Source organism: Gopherus evgoodei, chromosome 24 (genome assembly GCF_007399415.2).
Source record: "Gopherus evgoodei ecotype Sinaloan lineage chromosome 24, rGopEvg1_v1.p, whole genome shotgun sequence".
In the NCBI taxonomy this organism is placed as follows: domain Eukaryota; kingdom Metazoa; phylum Chordata; order Testudines; family Testudinidae; genus Gopherus; species Gopherus evgoodei.
In genome coordinates this window covers 8736758-8756549 of record NC_044345.1, presented here as the reverse complement: position 1 = coordinate 8756549, position 19792 = coordinate 8736758, and the positions used below count along the sequence as shown (strand labels likewise).

Genomic DNA, 19792 nt, shown 5'->3' with positions numbered 1-19792 from the left:
GCACAGCCTCTGCATTTCAGCCAGCAGAATGTATTTCAGCCCCACTCTGTTTAGGTCCTGATGCAAAGCCCTCCAAGATCAACAGGCAAACACCCATTGACTCCAGTGGGTTTTGGGGCCCTGGTGTCGAAGGGCCGGATGGGACCACTGTGATCATCCTGGCTGGCACTTTCCAGAGACCTGCCTCCTGCTGGAGCTAGAGCAGAGCTCTACAAACCGCCCGTGATGGAGATCAACCCTGTAGGCAGGATTCGCACCAGAGTCCCGTCCTCCCCGAGTCCCATAGCCCATCCAGCCTCTCTCAGCCTTGCTGCCTCAGCCTCGGCCTGAGTGGGGCTGCCCCCTGTCCTGGTTTTCCCACAACTGTCCCTTTCTGGAGGTAGCTGTCCTGAGAAATCTATCTGGGAATGAGCAGCACTGGGAATGGGCGACAGGGGATGGATCACTTGATGATTCCATGGTCTGTTCATTCCCTCTGGGGCACCTGGTGCTGACCACTTTCAGGAGACAGGACACTGGGCTAGAGGGATCTTTGGTCTAACCCAGTCTGGCCGTTCTTATGGTCTTATATTCTTATGTGCACACAGGCAGCTGGCCGGGTTATGGGCGCAGGATCACCCTGGAGGTCCTGTTTTTCTGAGCCTTGGAGGCAGCAGCCATAGGCCTGGGGCCTGCTCGCACTTTTCCAGACACGTCGGTTACTGGGCCTTGGGCAGCAGGACGCGCTCGGGGCTGGCAGGACTCAGTGGCAACTCCCCATGCCGGAGAGCCCGATTGCCTGGTCACTGCTACAGCCCAGGGATGGCGTCCCTTCTCATTACCCCCTGGATTACTCTGCAGGGTGGCCATTTGGCTTGACGGCACTCAGTCTTCCGGGCACCGCTGCCATGGCCTGCTGCCCACAATGTTTGCAGAGGGACACGGTCACATGGATGCCAGACAGCCGGCGCAGCACCTGTCTGAACTCTCGTTCCTCTCCGGAATAGCCAGGCCAGCAAGAAGCAACCAGCACCTGTGATTCAGGGCATGCAAGCTGAGGCCAGGCAGAAATAGGGGAGAAGGGGGCTGCCCTCCACAGCAGAATGTATTGGCAGAGGCCAGACAAGAAGCTAGATCTAGCATGGCAGGAAACAGGATTCCAGGTTGTGTGGCTGGCTGATCTGGGAGGCAGGGCAGACAGGGGACGGGAATGGCCTTGGAGCAATGGTGTGACCTAGCGTGGCAGGAGGCAGGAGCAGGGCCGCTTGGGGGGGGGGGCAAGTGGGACAATTTGCCCAGGGCCCCACAGGGTCCCCCATGAGAATATAGTATTCTATAATATTGCAACTTTTTTTTATGGAAGGGGCCCCCTGAAATTGCTTTGCCCCAGGCCCCCTGAATCCTCTAGGCGGCCCTGGGCAGGAGGGGCCTAACCTGGCAGAAAGCAGCATGGGGTCAGGGGTGTCGGCTCAGGGCTCTGCCAGGCTCCATGTAACCAGTGTCCCCTCTAGCCAGATGCTTTGAGACCCTTAGCTGCCACAATCCCCCTCCCCCCGGTGTGAGAGCCCACCCAGGGGTAGGTCCATTGTGCTCAGTTTACAGACTCAAGGCTGGGATTTCAGAACAGCCGGGGCCCCACACCTGCAAACTCAGCGGGCTTTTCTCTGATTCCAACTCCACCCTGGGAATCCGACCCCTGCACAAGGTACCACCGGTGTTAGCCACGCTGCCTCAGCTCTGATTGGCTAGCGAAAGCTCTTCAAAGCCCAGTCACTGCTGCTCAGCAAAGGCAGGGAGCTTGTCTTGCGGTTAGAGGAGGTGAGCTGGGAGCCAGAACTCCTGGGTTCTCTTCCTAGCTGTGGGAGAGGAATGGAGTCTAGTGATTAGAACAGGTAGGTCTTAGAGCCAGGACTCCTGGGTTCTAGCCCTGGCTCTGGGAGGGGAGTGGGGTCTAGTGATTACAGCAGCGGGGGGCTGGGAGTGAGGACTCCAGCCTTCTAGACCCAATTATTGGAGGGAGCATAGGGCCTGGTCCTTTGGAAGAGGGAATGGAATTCATGACTCTGCTACTGACCTGTGCAATGACTTTCCCCGCTGCATGCCTCAGTTTCCTAATCTGTATAACAAGACTAACAAGATTAAAGCCAGCTGTGTGGGCCAGTGGGTAAGACAGTGGACTGGGAGTCAGGACACCCAGGTTGCATTCCCAGCTCTGTGACTCATCGTACGGCCTAAGGCAAGTCACTTTCCCTTCTCTGTGCCTCAGTTTCCCTCTCTGCTGAAGGGAGATTAAAAGCACCACCATCGTGGGAAGGGGCTGATCCTTGCAGCCCTGTTGTGATCATCAGGCAGATGGGTAAAGGCTCCTTGTCTTGGCGAGATCCGGCTGAACCAAGGCCAAAGCGCCTGAAGATAAAGATCTCAGGAAGTTTAGAGAGGAAACGAAAATCTCCCCCATATCTGACCTGCTCTGCCTGCCAGCCGGCTGTTAGTTGTGTCTGCAGGGAGCAGTTCAAGCCCCGAAATAAGTCAGTTCCGTCAGCTGACAAGGGCGGGCCCCAGCGACGGTTCCTCAAGGAAGTTTCACTAAAGTTATCTCGTCAGTGTGCTGTCGATTCAGGTTTTTGCCCTCCTCCATGCCAAAGTCTGCTCCAGGGTAGCCTGTATGAGCAGAAGAAACTGGCGGGTGACAACCGGAGACGCGGTGAGTGGCTTCTGCGCTGGCGAGGGGGCAGGTTGGCGGGCACGTGGGCATCCCATCCCGTCGAGAACGAGGTGCGTCGGGAAGGAAGGAGGGCTGTTTGCAGGGGATGAGGGGTGTCATTTTCAGTTCAGTTTCCACCATAACAAGTTGCGACAGGCAGCGGCTCTGAGTCACCGAGGATGGAATGGGGGACGGTTGGAGATCAGGCTGGGACACGGGGCTGGATCGTGGCACAGGTTAGTGCTGCAACAGGGCCAGGCGTCTCGCTTGCTTCCTTCCTTGCCCTGATACTCCTGCCCTGCCTCCTCTCCAAATGCACCTCGGAGTGCCAGAGATGGAGAGGATGCTGGCTAGGGGAGGTCTGTGCCCTGCTAAGGGTGGTACAGGGACGGAGGCAGGGAGTCAGGACTCCTGGGTTCTGTCTAGCCCTGGGAAAGGATGGAGTCCAGTGGGTTAGAGTCAGGGGGCTGGGAGTCAGGACTCCTGGGTTCTTGACCTGGCTTGGGTAAGGAGTGGGACCCAGTGAGTTAGAGTGGCGGGGGGCTAGGAGTTAGGACTCCTGGGTTCTATCTAGCCCTGGGAAAGGATGGAGTCCAGTGGGTTAGAGCCAGGGGGCTGGGAGTCAGGACTCCTGAGTTCTGGCCTCACTTTTGGGTGGGGAATGGTGCCTAGTGGTTAGAGCAGTGGGGCTGGGAGTCAGGACTCCTGGGTTCTTGTCCTGGCTTAGGTGAGGAGTGGGGCCCAGTGAGTTAGAGCGGGGAGGGAGGATGGCGAGGGCTGGGAGTCAGGACTCCTGACTTCTTGACCTGGCTTGGGTAAGGAGTGGGACCCAGTGAGTTAGAGTGGCGGGGGGCTGGGAGTTAGGACTCCTGGGTTCTATCTAGCCCTGGGAAAGGATGGAGTCCAGTGGGTTAGAGCCAGGGGGCTGGGAGTCAGGACTCCTGAGTTCTGGCCTCACTTTTGGGTGGGGAATGGTGCCTAGTGGTTAGAGCAGTGGGGCTGGGAGTCAGGACTCCTGGCTTCTCGACCTGGCATGCGTGAGGAGCGGGGTCCAGTGGGTTAGAACCGGGGGCTGAGAGTCAGGACTCTTGGGTGGGAAGCACCCAGCTGGGAAGGGTTTAACCATTTCCAGGTCAGGCTGCATTGCCTGCTGGGGTTGAGACCAGAAGCGGGGGCGGGGGGAGGCCAGGAGGCTTCCGAGCAGACACGTGTGGCTCACACCACAGGCAGTTCTGCCTTTCAGCGAAGCAGACCTGTCCCAAGGAGGGGGGGGGGGGGCAAAGACTCTGCCTGCTGCCCTAGAGCTGAAGTACTGGGAGAACCGCCCCAGATCCTCTGAGCGCGAAGGAGGCTAGTTCCCCAGGTGATACATGTGTGTCCCCGGTGCACAGTTGTGAATGAGTCCATGCGCCTAAGGCAGGAGCAGCTGAGGCTGGGGGAAGGGAGATCTCAGCAAACCCACTGACCCAGCATAAATGCATCACAGCACCCCCTTCCCCTGCATCACAAGGTGCACTGGACCCACACCCCCAAGCGGGGGCGCAGGGAGCAGTGAAAGGCTAGTGGGGCCAGGGAGGGTCAGGGCTTTGCTGGCCCATAGGGGACAGTAAACCCCAACTGTGGCGGGGCTTCAGACCTGCTAAGATGCCGCTTTGCTTGGCCGAGGCAGGGCCCAGAAATGGCGCAGGTAGCTGGAGTCGGCGCTGTTGGCGCGGGGCGGGCAGTTGCTGGCAGAGTAGAGAGAGGAGCCTGGCTGCATTGCTCGCCCCATGGCCGGGGGAGGAGGGGTTAACAGGACATCGCCCTGGATAAGATAATTGTAGCCCACTGGTCGGTGGAGTTACAGCCCTCAGCATAGATCCCTGCTCCAACTCCCAGCATGTCAGCCAAGATGGGTGGCTGTTCTGCTCCCCATCCCAGGGAGGCAGTGTCGCCTAGTGCTTAGAGCACTGGCCTGGGACCTGTGTTCTATTCCTGGCCCTGCTGCAGGGTGACCTTAGGGAAGGGACGTCCCGCCTCTGTGCCTCAGTTTCCCCATCTGTGTAATGGGGGTGATGATACTGACTTCCCTGGGGAAATTCTTTGAGAGCTACTGATGGCAAAAGCTTGGTCTGATTATTACTGAGCTCTGGCACTCTGCCCCCGTAGGGTATCCCCGTGGGAAAGCCCGTTAGCTTTCTGATGGCCGAGCGCTGTGCCGGATGCTTGTCAGGGATATTAATAGGCAGGCAACTAAATTAAACCATCCTGAGAAGGCGATTTGGTCTCCTGGGCTGTATGCAGTGCCAGCAGCGGGTAGAGGTGTGTGTGGTTTTAGCAAAGCCACTGGCTAGGCCTGTGCCAGGCATGCGGCTGAGTCAGAGCATGTCTGACACTTCAGGGTGTCTTTGCTCCAGGGTTCTGAAAACCCAGATGCCTCACAAGCCCTGGAATGATAAGTGTCCCCATTTTATCCTGGGGGAAACTGAGGCATAGAGCAGGTATAACTTGAACAAAATGCTGTAGGCAAGTCATTGGTTGAGGCAGGACTAGAACCCAGGAGTACTAACTCCTTGGCCCCAGCCCTCATCACTAGGCCCTACTGCCCTCTTTGAGCCAGCAACAGAACCTAGGAGTTCTGGCTTCCAGTCCCCTACTCTCACCGCTAGTCCTCGCTCCCCTCCCAGAACCAGCAACAGAACCCAGGAGTCCTGACTCCCAGTCCGCTAATCTCACCGCTAGTCCTTGCTCCCCTCCCAGAACCAGCAACAGAACCCAGGAGTCCTGACTCCCAGTCCGCTAATCTCACCGCTAGTCCTTGCTCCCCTCCCAGAACCAGAAACAGAACCCAGGAGTCCTGACTCCCAGTCTGCTACTCTCACCGCTAGTCCTTGCTTCCCTCCCAGAACCAGCAACAGAACCCAGGAGTCCTGTCTCCCAGTCCTCTACTCTCACCACTAGTCCTCGCCCCCCTCCCAGAGCCAGCAATAGAACGCAGGAGTCCTGACTCTCCATCTCTAACCACTAGCTAACACTCTCTCCTCTATCTGGGAATAGAACCCAGGAGTCCGGGTTGGCCACTTGACAGTGCTGCAGCTGTGGCACCCCCAGACTCCAGTTTGCTCTGGGTTTGCTGCCGGCAGGACAGTGACATTTCCCAGCTGTTCCCTCGTCTGAACTCTCCTGCCCCCGAGCGTTTGCCTCCAGGCCGCTGAGGCTGTGGGCTGCAGTTCACTGCCCTGCGCTCAGGTTCAGGGCTGCGTGGCAGCAAGTCAGGCTGGCGGAGGCCCAGGAACACCCCATCAGGACAGTCACTTCCTTGCAGACCTGTCTAGCTTCGGTGGGAGCCCAGTGAGAAACTGTTTGCACAGGGACAGGGGCCACCATTCCCAGTCCTACCCTGCGATGACACATGCTGGGACTAGTCCTGGCCGTCAGCTGTCAGACCCCCGTGGGGGTGACTAACCTGTGACTGCTGGCTCTGCCCTGGGAGGAAGTCTCAGACCGAGGGGCAGCGGGAGGCTGCGAATCTCATCCCAGTTCTGGCTCTGACTTGCCGTGGGGCCTGGAGCAAGTCAGTTCACCTGGATGGCTCAGGCTCCCTGGGTGCAATGCAGGGATAATTGGGCTTTCTCCCCGGGGTTGGCAGCAGGCTGAGTTTGTGTTTGCAAAGGGCTCAGGAGGATTGTTGTGGCTTCCAGGTCTGCACTGGCACTTAGGACCTTTGCAAAGGCCCTGTGGGTCAGGATTATCGCCACTGTACAAATGGGGAAACTGAGTCCCAGAGGCCCAGTGATGTGCCAAAGGTCACAGGGCAAGTCAGAGTGAGGACTAAAACCCCAGAGTCCTGATGTCAAATCACCCCTGCTCTAACTACTAGAAACACTCTCCTCCAGACAGAATCCAGAAGTCCTGACTCCCAAGTCCCTTGCTGTAACCACTAGACATCACTGCCACCGTCCATATGAAAAGCCCCAAGCTGGGACAAACCGCTTACAGAGCCTGCCATTCATCCCCCACATGGGACCCATCCCCCAGTTCCTCCCCACCTTAGCTCAAGCCAGCCTGCAGGGCTAGCATTCTCCTCCGCCGGAACAAATGACTTCTCCAGGACCCCTGGTCTGGCTAGCCCAGCTTCCTCCCAAATGGCTGTATCCTTCCAGGAGCAGAAGGGGGTTCTGGAGGCTGGGGGAAGAGGATGCATCTGCTGAAGGCATCACCGGGCAGCAGGAAGGAGCTGAGCAGGCTGCACTGCCGGGCAGTTTCTGTGCTATAGGGCAGGAGTTTAACCAGGGCAAGCAGAAAGGCGGTGACTGGTGTGAGGTCACACAGCCACTCTGTGGCAGAGCCGGGAAGAGAACCCAGACATCCTGACACCTCAAGTCCTATGCTGGGAGCAGTAGACGCCATTCCCCTCCTCAAACCAGGGATGGAATCCAGGAGGCCTGACCCCTAAGGCTCACTTCGCTAACCACTAGACCCCACTCCCTTCCCAGAGCCAGGAATAGAACCCAGGAATCCTGACTTCCAGCCCCCCGCTGTAACTGTTAGACCCCACTCCCTTCCCAGAGCTGGGACTAGAACGCAGGCATCCTGCTCCAACCACTAGACCACACTCCCTCCACATAGCATGTCCTTCTCCAGGCTCTTTGGCCGGGAGGCCCCATTCCTTGCCTGGGCCGGAGTGGGAGATGGGACAAAGGACTCCAGTAACAGAGGAATCAGGCAGCAGCCCGGCACACACAGCTAGTTGTATCTAAAGATCAGGTTCACCGGATCAGCCGGTGGCAGCTACACCGGTGAGCAACACAAGGCAAGTTTCTGCCCTTCCCCTGTGATTTGCCACGACGGCTGGCTGCACCGCTCTGCCTCATCGGCTCAGCAGGGCTGCCAGTCTCCCCAGATGAGATGCAGTCACTCAGCCAGCCTAATGAAAGCTACTGTTATCCAAGCCCCGGGGCAGATGATTGACTCAGCACGCAGAGGATCCTGCTGCTGCCAAAACACAGCCAAGCAGCTGTGGAGATCTCTATAGCCAAAGGCACAAAATTTCATCACATCCCCAGAGTGACCCTCGGCAGTGCTGCCTTCCTGAGTCTGCAGATAGGGCAGCCTGAATTGATAGCTGAGAGAGAGGGCACGAGTGATGCCCTTTAGCTCGGCAGGCTGTTGACTCTGAACCATAATAATGCAGGTGCAAATGCTAAGGTTGTTTGCTTTTTTAGCCAGCAAAACTCCAGTTGCTTTCTATGGGCTAAGCTTGGGGTTGCAGGAGGAGCTTGGGGCTGGTGGCTGGAGCTGGCCTGAGCTCCCCAGTTCATGTAAATTACTTTGTTGACTCTGAACCATAATGATGATGAGAGGGTCAGTGTCCCCATGGGTAACTATTTCACTGCTGAGCACGTTTTAAGGGAGGCATCCAGTTACCCTGGGGTTAGTGTGTGGAGTCTGAACTACCTCATTTATGTCAATAGGTTTGTTAACTCTGAACCCTAATGATTAACATATAAATGTCAAGGTGGTTAATTACTTCACTGGTGGTCACATTTGTAGCCAAAATATCCAGCTCCCTTGCAACTGTGGTAAGAGTTTGGGGTTGGTCAGCGGAGTCTGAGCTACTTCCATTAGCTCAGTGGCTTGCTAACTGCATCCTGATGATGGTGGTGTATAATATTAACTATTTCACCGCTGATCATAGGGTTGTGGGAGGAGCTTGGGGGTTGATGGGTGGAGCCTGAGTTGCATCTCAGCACTACCTTCTCCTCAATCTGCTGACTGTGCTCGAATCTTTTGAGCATTTTCAGTTGGGCTAATAATATAAAATAAAAAATAAATGAACAGAGAGCCATTTGAGCCTAAAGGCTCACACCCCCCACCCTGGCCAAGAGCCAGCGAAGGCCCCTGCTACCAGAATTCCCATTTCCGGGTCTCATCTGTGCTAAGATGTTCATCCTCCCCCTTCACGCTCCCATGGCATCGTCTTAATCAAACGGACAATGGGGAAGGTGGAACAGGGGTCGGATAAATCTGGCTTCTCTGGGAAGCACCAGACCCGGGCTCAGGAAGAGACACACAGATGTTATGCTAAGAGGCAAGGCGAAAAACAGGAAGTAAAGCCGTGTGCACGCGAGACAGCGAGAAACTTTCATCTCTGACAATCTCTAACCAAGGATCTCAAAGAGCTTCGCCAACATTAATTAAGCTTCCCAGCCCACCCAGAAGGCTGGCCTCGGTGTCGGTAATGCGCTCACTAGCACTCAAGAGGGTGCAAGGTCTCGCTCTGCCCTATCACAGGATCGCTCTGTGCCTCAGCTAACAGGGCTGTCTGGTCTATTTCAATTGCCGGCCGTTCAGGGCAGGGAGTGTCTCTCGCGCTGTGCCTGTGTCGCACCAAGCCCGGAGGATGGTTGGGGCCTTCCTGTGCTGCTGTCTTAGAAATCTGGAGTCTGATTGCCCAGTTCCTCGCGAGATGGCCAGGCCCAGACATAGGGGAAGAGAAAGTGTTTGCTTCAAGCTCATTTTTGCAACTACTGTATCCTCTGCGGTAAGAGGCTCTTCCTGGCAGCTTTGCAGTAAGGGAGGTGGGGCGGGCAGCCTATGTCCGGCTGGCCCAGAAGCACGAGGGAGGGTATCGATCCAGCATAGCCACTGGTGACACAAATGGAGATGCCTCAGGGTGCCAGGGTGACAATCTCGGCTCCCTCCCTGCAAGCTCTGCCACATGCTGGGAATTTCCCTCCTTGCCAAAGCCAGGAGAGACAGAGGCCTAAAGACACAGGCTGCGTGGGCAGCACTGCTGAAACGGCCTGTTGAGATGCACGCAGAACGTGCCCCCTGCCTCCTCCCCCACCTGCACCGGTATGCCATCCCCCCCCGATTCTGCATCACACATCCCCTGCAACACTGCACCGTCCCCCTGCACCACCCCCTGCAACGCCAACCCCGATTCTGCACCACCTCTCCCCTGCAACACTGCACCATCCCCCTGCACCACCCCCTGCAACACCAGCCCTGATTCTGCGCCACCCTTCCCCCTGCAACGCTGCACCATCCTCCTGCACCACCCCTTGCAATGCTAGCGGCCTGATTCTGCACCACCCCTCCCCCTGCAACACTGCACCATCCCCCTGCACCACCCCCTGCAACACCAGCCCCGATTCTGCACCCCTCCCCCTGCAACACTGCACCATCCCCCTGCACTACCCCCTGCAACACCAGCCCCGATTCTGCACCACCCCTCCCCCTGCAACACTGCACCATCCCCCTGCACCTCTCCTTGCAGTTCCAGCCCCGATTCTGCACCACCCCCTCCCCCTGCAACACTGCACCATCCCCTGCACCTCTCCCTGCAATGCCAGCCCCGATTCTGCACCACCCCCTCCCCCTGCAACACTGCACCATCCCCCTGCACCACCCTCTGCAATGCCAGCCCCGATTCTGCACCTCTCCACCCCCTGCAACACTGCACCATCCCCCTGCAATGCCCCGATTCTGCACCATCCCCCTGCAATGCCGTCCACACCGACGCTCCAGCCCTGCAGCTCCATTGCCCCCTATCCCCTGCATTAGCCCAGCCCACCCCAGCCTCACTGCACCATCCCCTTTGCAAAGCCTCCCAACTCTGCATCACCCTGGCAGTCGCTCCCCACTCCCCTTGCATTAGGACAGGGCTCTCCCGGGGCTGCTCTGCTTTACAAGGGCCATGGGCAGCCCTGCACCTGGGGGAACATAAAGGAGGATTAAAGGCCTCCCTGCCCCAAGTGCAGGAATCGAGGCTCAGCATCTCAAAGATATTTAGGCACCGAACTCCCAAGGAACCCTACAGGAGAGAGTGCCCAGTGACCCAAGAAGCTCTGAGAATCAGGGCTCCAAACTGGAGAGGGGCTGTTTTATGGGGAGCTATATAGGAGAGGGGGCTGCGACTGTGGTTGCGGGGGAGAAGGGGCCGGATGGGATTCGACATGTGCTGGAGTCTGCAGAGCTGGGCTGGTTGCTTTCCTCAGGCTCCCTTCACCCGCTCCTGCTCGCAGTCATTGCTGCATTTATCCTCCCAAGCACTAGGGGGCGCTGGGCTACAGAGAGGGGGAACTCAATAGGGGGCGCTGTCAAGTTGTGCTGACCCCCAGTGGTAGGGGGCGCTGTGCTGCAGGGAGCTGGCGGGGGCGAGGCGCTCAGTTGGGGGCACTCTCCCTCTTGGGTCACTGGTGACCCCTGTGTGGCAATAGGAGGTGCAGGGAGCAGGGGGGACAATAGGGGGCACTGTCCTTTTATAGTTAGTGCTGACCTCAGTGCAGCACTAGGAGGTGCTGTGCTGCAGGTAGCGGGGGGCACTAATAGGGGGCGCTGGTCCTTTGCAGTCAGCGCTGGCCCCAGTGTGATGGTAGGGGGCGCTGTGCTGCATGGAGCAGGCTGGGGGCTCAGTAGGGGGCGCCCTCCCTTCCCGGTTGGTGGGGACCCTGGTGTGGCACTAGGGGGCACTGTTCTCTTTCAAAATGAGACCTGGCGCCCAGCCCCGTTTTGCAGGCGGGGCAGTGAGGCACAGAGAGATGCTCTGATTTGCCCACCCTGGCAGAGTGGGGCCGACCCAGAAATAGAACCAAGATCTGCAGAGGCCAAGCCCAACCTCCCTCTGCCAGGGCTTTCGTCTCCAGCCCTTTCTGGCTTCAGCCCTGCCCACGGCTTATAATGGGATGTGCCCCCTCCATCCAGCAGCTGGTTTTTCCTCCCCTTCCACTCACACACTTGGGAACCCTGGCTGCCCAGACCCCGCTCCAGCTGGGGACAGCCAGACTCAACCTGGGACCTCACACCGAGCGGAAATTCCCTCAAGGAGGAATCTGCAATTATCCAAACAATACCATCCACCAGGGCCCCATTAAACTGGCAAGGGCACTGTCCCCCATCTCTTCCCCAGCAGGGCCCCTCAGGCAGACTAACCAGGAGCCTTCCTCTAGCTGATCCACCCTTCTCTTCCTCCCCCCGGCTTGATTGATTCAGCCGTGTCACAATCCAGGCAGAGCACCACTAGGGCCACAGCTGTGGGGCTGAGATGTCAGCAGCTGACCCCAATGCGGGGCTAGGGGGTGCTGTGCTGTAGGGAGCAAGAATAGAACCCAGGAATCCTGACTCCCAGCCCCCTCCCCAACTCTAATCATTAGATCCCACTCCCTTCCCAGAGCTGGGACTAGAACCCAAGCATCCTGCTCCAACCAGTAGATCACAGTCCCCCCACACAGCATGTCCTTCTCCAGGCTGTTTGGCCTCAATAGGGGACACTCTCCCCTCACCGTTAGTAGTGACCCCATGTACTGACCCCCTGCGATTTCAGCCACATTCCGTATGTAGTTTTTGGTGCTTCTTGCCCTAAAGTTGCTCAGTATTGTTGTGCGCTGAGAACCAGAGGTGGCTGCATTTCAGCCTGGAATCTTTTGGGGGTGAGAAGCACCAGAAAGCAAATATCAGGGGCCAAGACTTAGAAGGGTGACTAATGATTTTGGGGCACCCAGCTGAACAGTTGAAAAGTCATGAAACAGCCCCCCCCACACACCAATCACAAGATTGGCTGAAAATTCATGAGATTTTAAAAAACAAATAATACATTTTGGGAGAAGAAGCTTTTTTATTCATCTTCAGGGGTTTGAGCCATTGGAGGTGGGGATCCAGCTTTTCTCTTCCCCCACAAGGGCTAGAAACCTACTTTGTTTTTAAATGAAAGCTGAGATTCTTGTATAATCACAGGATTCCAGGAGCTGGGGCTTGAAGAAAAATACCAAATATCACAACACTTGCGCTGAAGTCACCCCTTAAGGAACCAGGATTTGCAGGGGGACCCATGCTCAGCGCTTTCTCAGAATCAGGCCCCCCCAGAAATGAAACTCCAAATCCTCAATACAAAAAATCCTGGCTGTTCATTTGAATTTGTCTGGTACATTTGCAGATGTTTGTAAGGTGTTCTGTCTGTCTTCTATAGACTTATCTAGCCCCCTTACTTGATTATTGAACCTCTCACCACCTGTAATGTATTTTTCCCCACGACACAGAGCAATTATCCCCATTGGGCTGATGGGGAAACTGAGGCTCTGAGCTGCTAGGTGATTTGCCCAAGCTCACACCGGAAGTTTGTAGCAGAGGAGGGACTTGAACCCAGGACTGCTAAGATAGTGCCCTAGCCACTGGACCTTCCTTCATCTCAGAAGAAGGCAGGGGGCTAGCAGAGAATGGTTTGCTCCATTCACCTCTGGGTTATGGGCCCAGTGCCCTCCTGCCCCGCCAGCGGCTCCAGCCGTTAAGTGTACTCTGCAGGCCTAATGCCAAATATGGTCCAAGAGGAACTTTAAACCTAGGCAGGTTTCCACTGCAGAGTCCAGTCTAACCATTGACCGGAGGGTAGATCTGTGGACAGAGCACTGGTTTGGGACACACAAGACCTGGTTTCCATTCCCACTCAGTCAGTGGCCTGGTGGATGAACTGGAGCAAGTCAATCTACCTCAGTTTCCCCACCTGCCTCAGTTTCCCCAGCTCTAAAACAGGTATAACCACACTGCCCTTCCTTTGTAGAGCACTTTGATAATGGAGTGCCGAGGCTACTCTGGGGCAGAGCATAGGATTAGTGGTTTGCATCTCACAGAGGGGGAGATCCGGATTTAACGCCAGGACTCTGACACCCCCAATGGCCTGTACATCCAGGGCAGCTCTCGTGCCTAGACTGGCACTGCTGCGAAGGAGATGTGACAGTGCAAAAGAGGGAGTCTGTGTCAAAAGCTGGTGGGTCTCAGCCCAATTCCTGGCAAATCCTCACCTCAGAAGCCTCTGTCATCCAGCACAGCCATTCACTGCCCCAGTGGTAAAAAAAAAGAAGTGAGTAAATGAACCGCGCAGCGGTATCGGAGGCACGAAGGGGTGCAGAGATGCCCTGATGGTGAATGGGGTTAGTCTAGCAAATTACGTCAAGTTGTACAAAACACAGGGTGTAACGGCTGCCAGATGTCTCCAGTCAATCCACACGTGCCGAGCACTGGCTCCCTCACTGCGGACCTCAGCAAGCCATGATTTCAGAGCCTCGTCTGTTGCTGGGCACGACCAGCTGGTAGAGATGCACGTCAGCTGTGGGGGGGGGACGTGCAGCCAAGCTGGGCTTATCAGAGGAGCAAGTCAGCGCTTCAGCCCCCAGACGAGAAGTGGGTAAACGTCATGAACCCCAAAATGAGAAGTGGGCAAAACTCTGTTTAGCAGCGTTGAGCCTCGAGGACCCCACCGAACTGCTCCCGCTCCGGTCAAGCAAGCCACTGAATGCTCACGCTCCAAGGGCATCCCCTCCAAGACAAGGCAGCGGGACTTGAGCAGGGCCACCATAGCTGGGAACCATGCCCTGTGTCTGCCCAAGCTGTGCTCTGCTCTGTCTTTGAGCCAGATCCCCAGTGGGTGTAAATTGGCACCAAGGGGAATTAACACCCGCCGGCCTCTGGTTTTGCCAGGAATAAATTTGCTGCTAACAGAGCTGCAACCAGGCAGGACATCTGTGCACAGGGAACGTGGCACAGCCTCTCCCCGGAGCAGTTTTGCACTGGGGTGCCCGTGTCTCATCGGCCCTTTGCTGAGAGTCAGAAATGTCTGCGAGCTCCAAGTGAGAATTGCAAGTGATGGGCCCTCCGCTGGGGCTGCACTGGGACGGTTTGATCCACATCCCCTCCCCTGCAGCCCCCGCCATCTGGGACATGTCCGGCTCCGGAGCAATGGCAGAAAAAGAACACGGTGCTGCTAACTGCAATGGGGTGGGATGCAGAGGGCACTAGAGGAGAGGGGCTGTCTGCCATGACCCCAAATCGCCATCTGTAAAGGGGTCCACAAGACACACAGAGCCTGGATGTTTGCTGAGTGATGGGGGGGGAGGTTACTGGAGAAGAAATGATGGTAACAAAAATTCCCTAGCCCTTAACAGAGAACAGCAGCATCATCAGCTCCATCTTACAGATGGGAAAACTGAGGCATAGAGAAAGCAGAGAATCACCCACAGATCAGCATAGGGCATGGGCTAGAACTCAGGTCCCCTGTATTCCAGTCTAGATCATTAGCCCCAGTCCACAGTAAGGTGAGCAAAGTTAGTGCTGATGTTCCCTTGGGGTCGTGCAGTCAGAGCTCTGATGCTCAGCAGGCCAGGTGAGGCCATGGAGGGGAGCCCTCCAGAGCACTTGGGGCAGAGAACCCGGCCCCTCAAGGAGTCGCTCAGGCCAGCGGAAAGAAGGGGCATCACCCCCCCCCCCCCAGATTAGCACTACAGCACGTTACACTCATAGAATCAGAGAAGATCAGGGTTGGAAGAGACCTCAGGAGGTATCTAGTCCAACCCCCTGCTCAAATCAGGACCAGTCCCCAACTAAATCATCCCAGCCAGGGCTTTGTCAAGCCGGACCTTAAAAACCTCTAAGGAAGGAGATTCCACCACCTCCCTAGGTAACCCATTCCAGTGCTTCACCATCCTCCTAGGGAAATAGTGTTTCTTAATAACCAACCTAGACCTCCCCCACTGCAACTTGAGACCGTTGCTCCTTGTTCTTTCATCTGCCACCACTGAGAATAGCCGAGCTCCATCCTCTTTGGAACCCCCCTTCAGGTAGTTGAAGGCTGCAGTCAAATCTCCCCTCACTCTTCTGCAGACTAAATAACCCCACTTCCCTCAGCCTCTCCTCATAATTCATGTGCCCCAGCCCCCTAATCATTTTCGTTGCCCTCCGCTGGACTCTCTCCAATTTGTCCACGCCACGTCTGTAGTTCCTCATATAAATACAGGAAGATGCCCAGGGTAGAGCTAGGACTCAAAGCTAGCTCTGCTGAGTCCCAGCCCTCTGTCATCCCCGCACTCCGTAACAGCAGCATCTCTTTACTCGCCCTGCAGCCACAATGGAGACATTCAGCTCCAGGAACCTGGCCATGCAGGCTGAGAAGAAGATCCTGAGCCACATGGCCAGCAAGTCGGTGGCGAATGTATTCCTGGACGACACCAGCAGCGAGATCCTGGACGAGCTGTACCGGGTCTCCAAGCTGCACACCCAGAACCGGTCTGAGGCCCAGAAGGTCATCAAGAACCTCATCAAGGTGGCTGTTAAGGTCAGCGTGCTGTACCGCAACAACCGCTTCAGCGCCAGCGAGCTGGGCCTGGCGGGGGAGTTCAAACACAAGCTGCACCAGGGCGCCATGACAGCCGTCAGCTTCTACGAGGTGGAGTTCACCTTCGAGCCGGGCGTGCTGACCCAGCTGCTGCAGGACTGCCGGGATATGCTGCTGCAGCTGGTGGAGAAGCACCTGACGGCCAAGTCCCACGGCCGCATCCGCCACGTCTTTGACCACTTCGCCAACGGCGACCTGCTCAGCCAGCTCTACAGCCCCGGGGAGCCCTACCGGCCCCACCTGCAGAAGATCTGCCAGGGCTTGAACAAGCTGATAGAGGAGGGGAAGCTGTGAGCGGGGTGGGAGGGGGCCTTGCCTTACTCCTCCTCCTCAGCCAGCAAAAGATTATGGGAGTTGGGGGTTTGTATCCCATGGGGGCCTGGAAACACTTTACTCCCTTAGGCACCTATGGAAATCCTAGCCAAGGAGCAAGGACATTCAGGTTTATAGGGGATGGAGAACTGGATGATCCCACAGGACAATCAAGACTCGGGCATGTCCCACTTGCACTCAGAGCCATCCGTGCTCTCTGCATCCGTCCCAGTCCTCTCCACGCCCTCATGGATTGGGCCGCCCAGCCCCCGACTCTATCTCCCCGTCAGTGACACTTGCAGAGCGGTTATTTTTGTACGCACTCATCTTGGCGTTGTTACGCCTGCCTCGCCGTGTTGAGCGGGGGATCTGCTGCGGGGGGGGTGGGGGCACCAGGTTCGGCCTGGGCAGTTACCCCTTGATGGTACAGTTTGTAAGGCCGGCGGAGGTGGGGCTGGGTTCAGCTCCCACTGCAGGACATTAGGGAGCTGGGCCGATGAAGGCAACAGATCAAATCCCTCCCCCAAACACTCCTCATCGCAGGGTTGCCCGTGGCCAAAGGGATCAGTTGAGGCTCCACCGAGCCAGCAAAACAGAGCCGGGTGGCAGATTCTGAGCTTTTATGTCAATTGCACATAAATGCGACGCCCAGGGGAAGGGACCAGCCACCGGCGTGAGCCCGTCCTTGCCACATGGGTCCCCAGCAGTGAGGTCTAGTCCCCAGGGCTGCACTCAATGGAGCTCTGCCCCACAATAAGCTCAGGATTAGGAGCTTAGCTTCAGCCATGGAGAGTTTACGACTTTCCCTCCCCGAGCCCGGCCGCTGCCAGAGACACAGGTGAGGCCACGAGCAGGGTGAGAATGGGGGGCACCCCGTGCGGGTCAGAAACGCCATGTCGGTCAAAGGTCCCGCAGGCAAATGGTAGGGTCCCCCCCATGCCTTCCCTGGCCACTCTGCTCTCCTGCCCCAGCCCCTCATCCCCCCAACGCCGTGATCCCAGTTTATGGCCCATGCCTTGGCAGCCTGCGGTGGGCTGGAAGGTCGGTGGGTCTCCCATGGCATGTCGGAGGGAGGCGAAGACTCATGACTCCAGGAGGCCCCTTAGCAGCTGGGCTTCCTCCAGTGCAACCCAGGGGCTGCACAGGTCAAGCAAAGGTACCAGCAGCTTCCTCGGAGCGGGCGTGTTGGGAACAGACCAGCAGACAAGGCTACCTTGGCTGGCATGGGCACAGTTAAAGGGTGGGCATGCAGCCCTCAAAGCCACCTTCCCCTGCCCAATTTGCTGCCATGCTGGATGCTGCCAGCTCACCAAGAACGTGGCTGGACGGTGCACAACCCAGGCCGGGGGAAGTCAAACAGCTCTCGGCGTAGGAAGGGGAGACCAGAGCCAGAGTTCCCTGAGAAAACAGCCCCTCACCAAGGGGGGCACGAGGTCACCCCTTGCCTGCCTCCCTGCTCTGATAGCCTGGCCTGATCTCCACACACCCCGAGTTCCCCTCCCCTGCCCCTCTCCAGCACTCAGCTGCTGGCCTCACACTAACCCAGCATGTGGCTTTGTCTCCCCCTCATGGTTGGGGTAAGAGGCTGGTTGGTGCCCTGGTGGCATCAATTAGTGGGGGGAACAAATGCCCCCCCTTCCCCAAAGTTTTTGCACTTGCTCAAAGTTCCACAGGCTGCAGAGCTGGGGCGGGGGGGAAGGGAGAGCCTGAACCCTTTTAATCAGTGGCGCTGGACTGACCTAGTGCGGCTGCTCCCACCGCAATCCAGAGCATCGCTCCGGCTGCAGAGCCGAACCTGGATCCGGCTGCTCCGCGGGGCAGCCAGGCCAAAGGGGACTGCGACCTGAAGCACAGGGAGGCTGGCCCTGGATGGCGGAGCACGGGGGAGGCTGCTGAAACCTGCCCCTCGGTGACACCGGCTCCCACACGGCATGGGTAAGAGAAAAGAGGGACTCCATGGCCGATGGGATCCAGCTCCCTGTGGGAAGAAGGGGGGTACAAGCAGAGTGGAACTGGGTCCCTGCCCTGCAGGGACTAGAATTCACACATCCCACCCCCCACCGAAGAAATATCTGAATTGGTGCTACTATACGGCCCTGTGCCTGTCCCATTTCACCCTCACAGGCCACCCCTTAAGAAACCTGGATTTGGGGGAACACATGCCCACTGCTTTCTGGCCCCCAGAAATGAAAGCACTCCAAACCCTCACTAAAGGAACCCCTGGCTGTCCGTTTTAATTTGGCTGGTGGAGGGGTCACAGGTTCAATTCCCACCGATGCCCAAGCTGGGGGAGCTGCTGGCTTCTCCACATCCCAGGAGCTGCCTTCTACAGAAGATATTAGGCCCCAAAAGTAAAACCTTCCCTGCAGATGAGCATCTGTGCTGGTCCCACTACAGCCTGTCAGGTGGCAATTAATCAGAGGAGGAATATAATTAGGCTTAGGCACTGCCCCAACCTGGTCCGCGTTTGGAAGAGCACCTCCCAGGTGCTCCAGCAGCTTGCACCGGTGAGTCAATAGGGGGCGCTCTTCCAGCCACATCAGCCCTGAACCCAGTGTGCTGCGGGGAGCTGCTAAAGGTGCTGGTTTTCTCAAGGCAGCTCCCTGCAGCCATTAAAGAGCCTGTGGCCCCCAAAGCCTCACAATTACAAGCCGTTACTGTGCAGCGGGCTGCACGAAATGAGTTTGACGGGTGTCAGGTTTGCAGCACCCAGGTTTCCATGGCATGAAAGGGGGGGGGGGCTCTTCAGAGCAGGGCTGTTTGCCCAGGCACCCCAGGGATGCGGAGGTCTCCAGGGTGTCAGTCCAACCCCACCGGCACTCCACCTAGGCAGGGAGGAAGCAGACAGAGGAGCCTGCGGTTGCCCTGTCGCAGGCAGGGATGCAATGTCACTGGTTAGCAGAAGCCAGGTGCACGGGGCAGAGGCCAGGACCGGAGAGCAGCTCTGCTGGCAGCGATGCCCGCGGGCCTCGGCCAGTTCCGGGGAGAGGCTGACTGCAGGCAAGGCCAGCCTGGGGCATGGCGGGCAAGTCACTGCAGCGAAGTGAACGACGCCACAATGGGACCCACTGGCACAGCAGGCAGCTGCCGCTGGGACAGGCCCAGAGCCCCTCAGGATTCAGCCAGGGGGAGGCGCTGTTCCTGCTTTCCCATCCCTGCAAGCTTGATTGCTCAATCTCCCCTTCTCACTGCATCAGCAGGACCCGGACACACCCCACCCCTCACCAGCTCTGCCTCCCACCACTGCTCTGCTGCACCCCAGCCCCCACTATCCCAGCCTCAAGCCCCGCTCAGACTCTGCCGCTGCTCCTCAATCCCAATGCACAGCCCACCCCCCTGCTGCTATCCCAGGCCTGGGCCCCCTCCCAGACAGCTCTGCCGCTATCCCCATGCTGAGCTATGCAGCTTTCCCTCTAACACAGGTGTCACGTGGGCCTTACTCATTGCAATCGAGAGCCTAAGACAAAAGACACATCAGCCAATACCAGCCACACACCACAACGGAGGGCAAAATGTCCAGAGACTTCCAAAGGAGCAGGATCTGACCCATTTTTGGAGCATCTCCCCGCTGACCGCCACTGCTGTACAAAGGCCGACCCAAACCCACTTTGTGCCTCACCAGGGAAATAAAGGGGAGGAACAGAAATGATTTA

General features: G+C 57.4%; 1 protein-coding gene across 3 annotated transcripts; it reads left to right on the top strand.

Moving 5' to 3' along the window:
• Nucleotides 1-2555: 2555 nt before the first annotated feature.
• Nucleotides 2556-19792, top strand: TNFAIP8L2 (TNF alpha induced protein 8 like 2). Of its 3 annotated transcripts, none has more exons than XM_030542015.1 (2): nucleotides 2556-2683; nucleotides 15556-19792. In XM_030542015.1, the coding sequence occupies exon 2, from the start codon at nucleotides 15561-15563 to the stop codon at nucleotides 16119-16121; it is 561 nt and encodes a 186-aa protein (XP_030397875.1). In that variant the 5' UTR covers nucleotides 2556-2683; nucleotides 15556-15560; the 3' UTR covers nucleotides 16122-19792. The 3 variants fall into 3 exon arrangements, with proteins under 3 accessions (XP_030397875.1, XP_030397874.1, XP_030397876.1); XM_030542014.1 differs by lacking the exon at nucleotides 2556-2683 and adding an exon at nucleotides 2833-2919; XM_030542016.1 differs by lacking the exon at nucleotides 2556-2683 and adding an exon at nucleotides 9062-9206.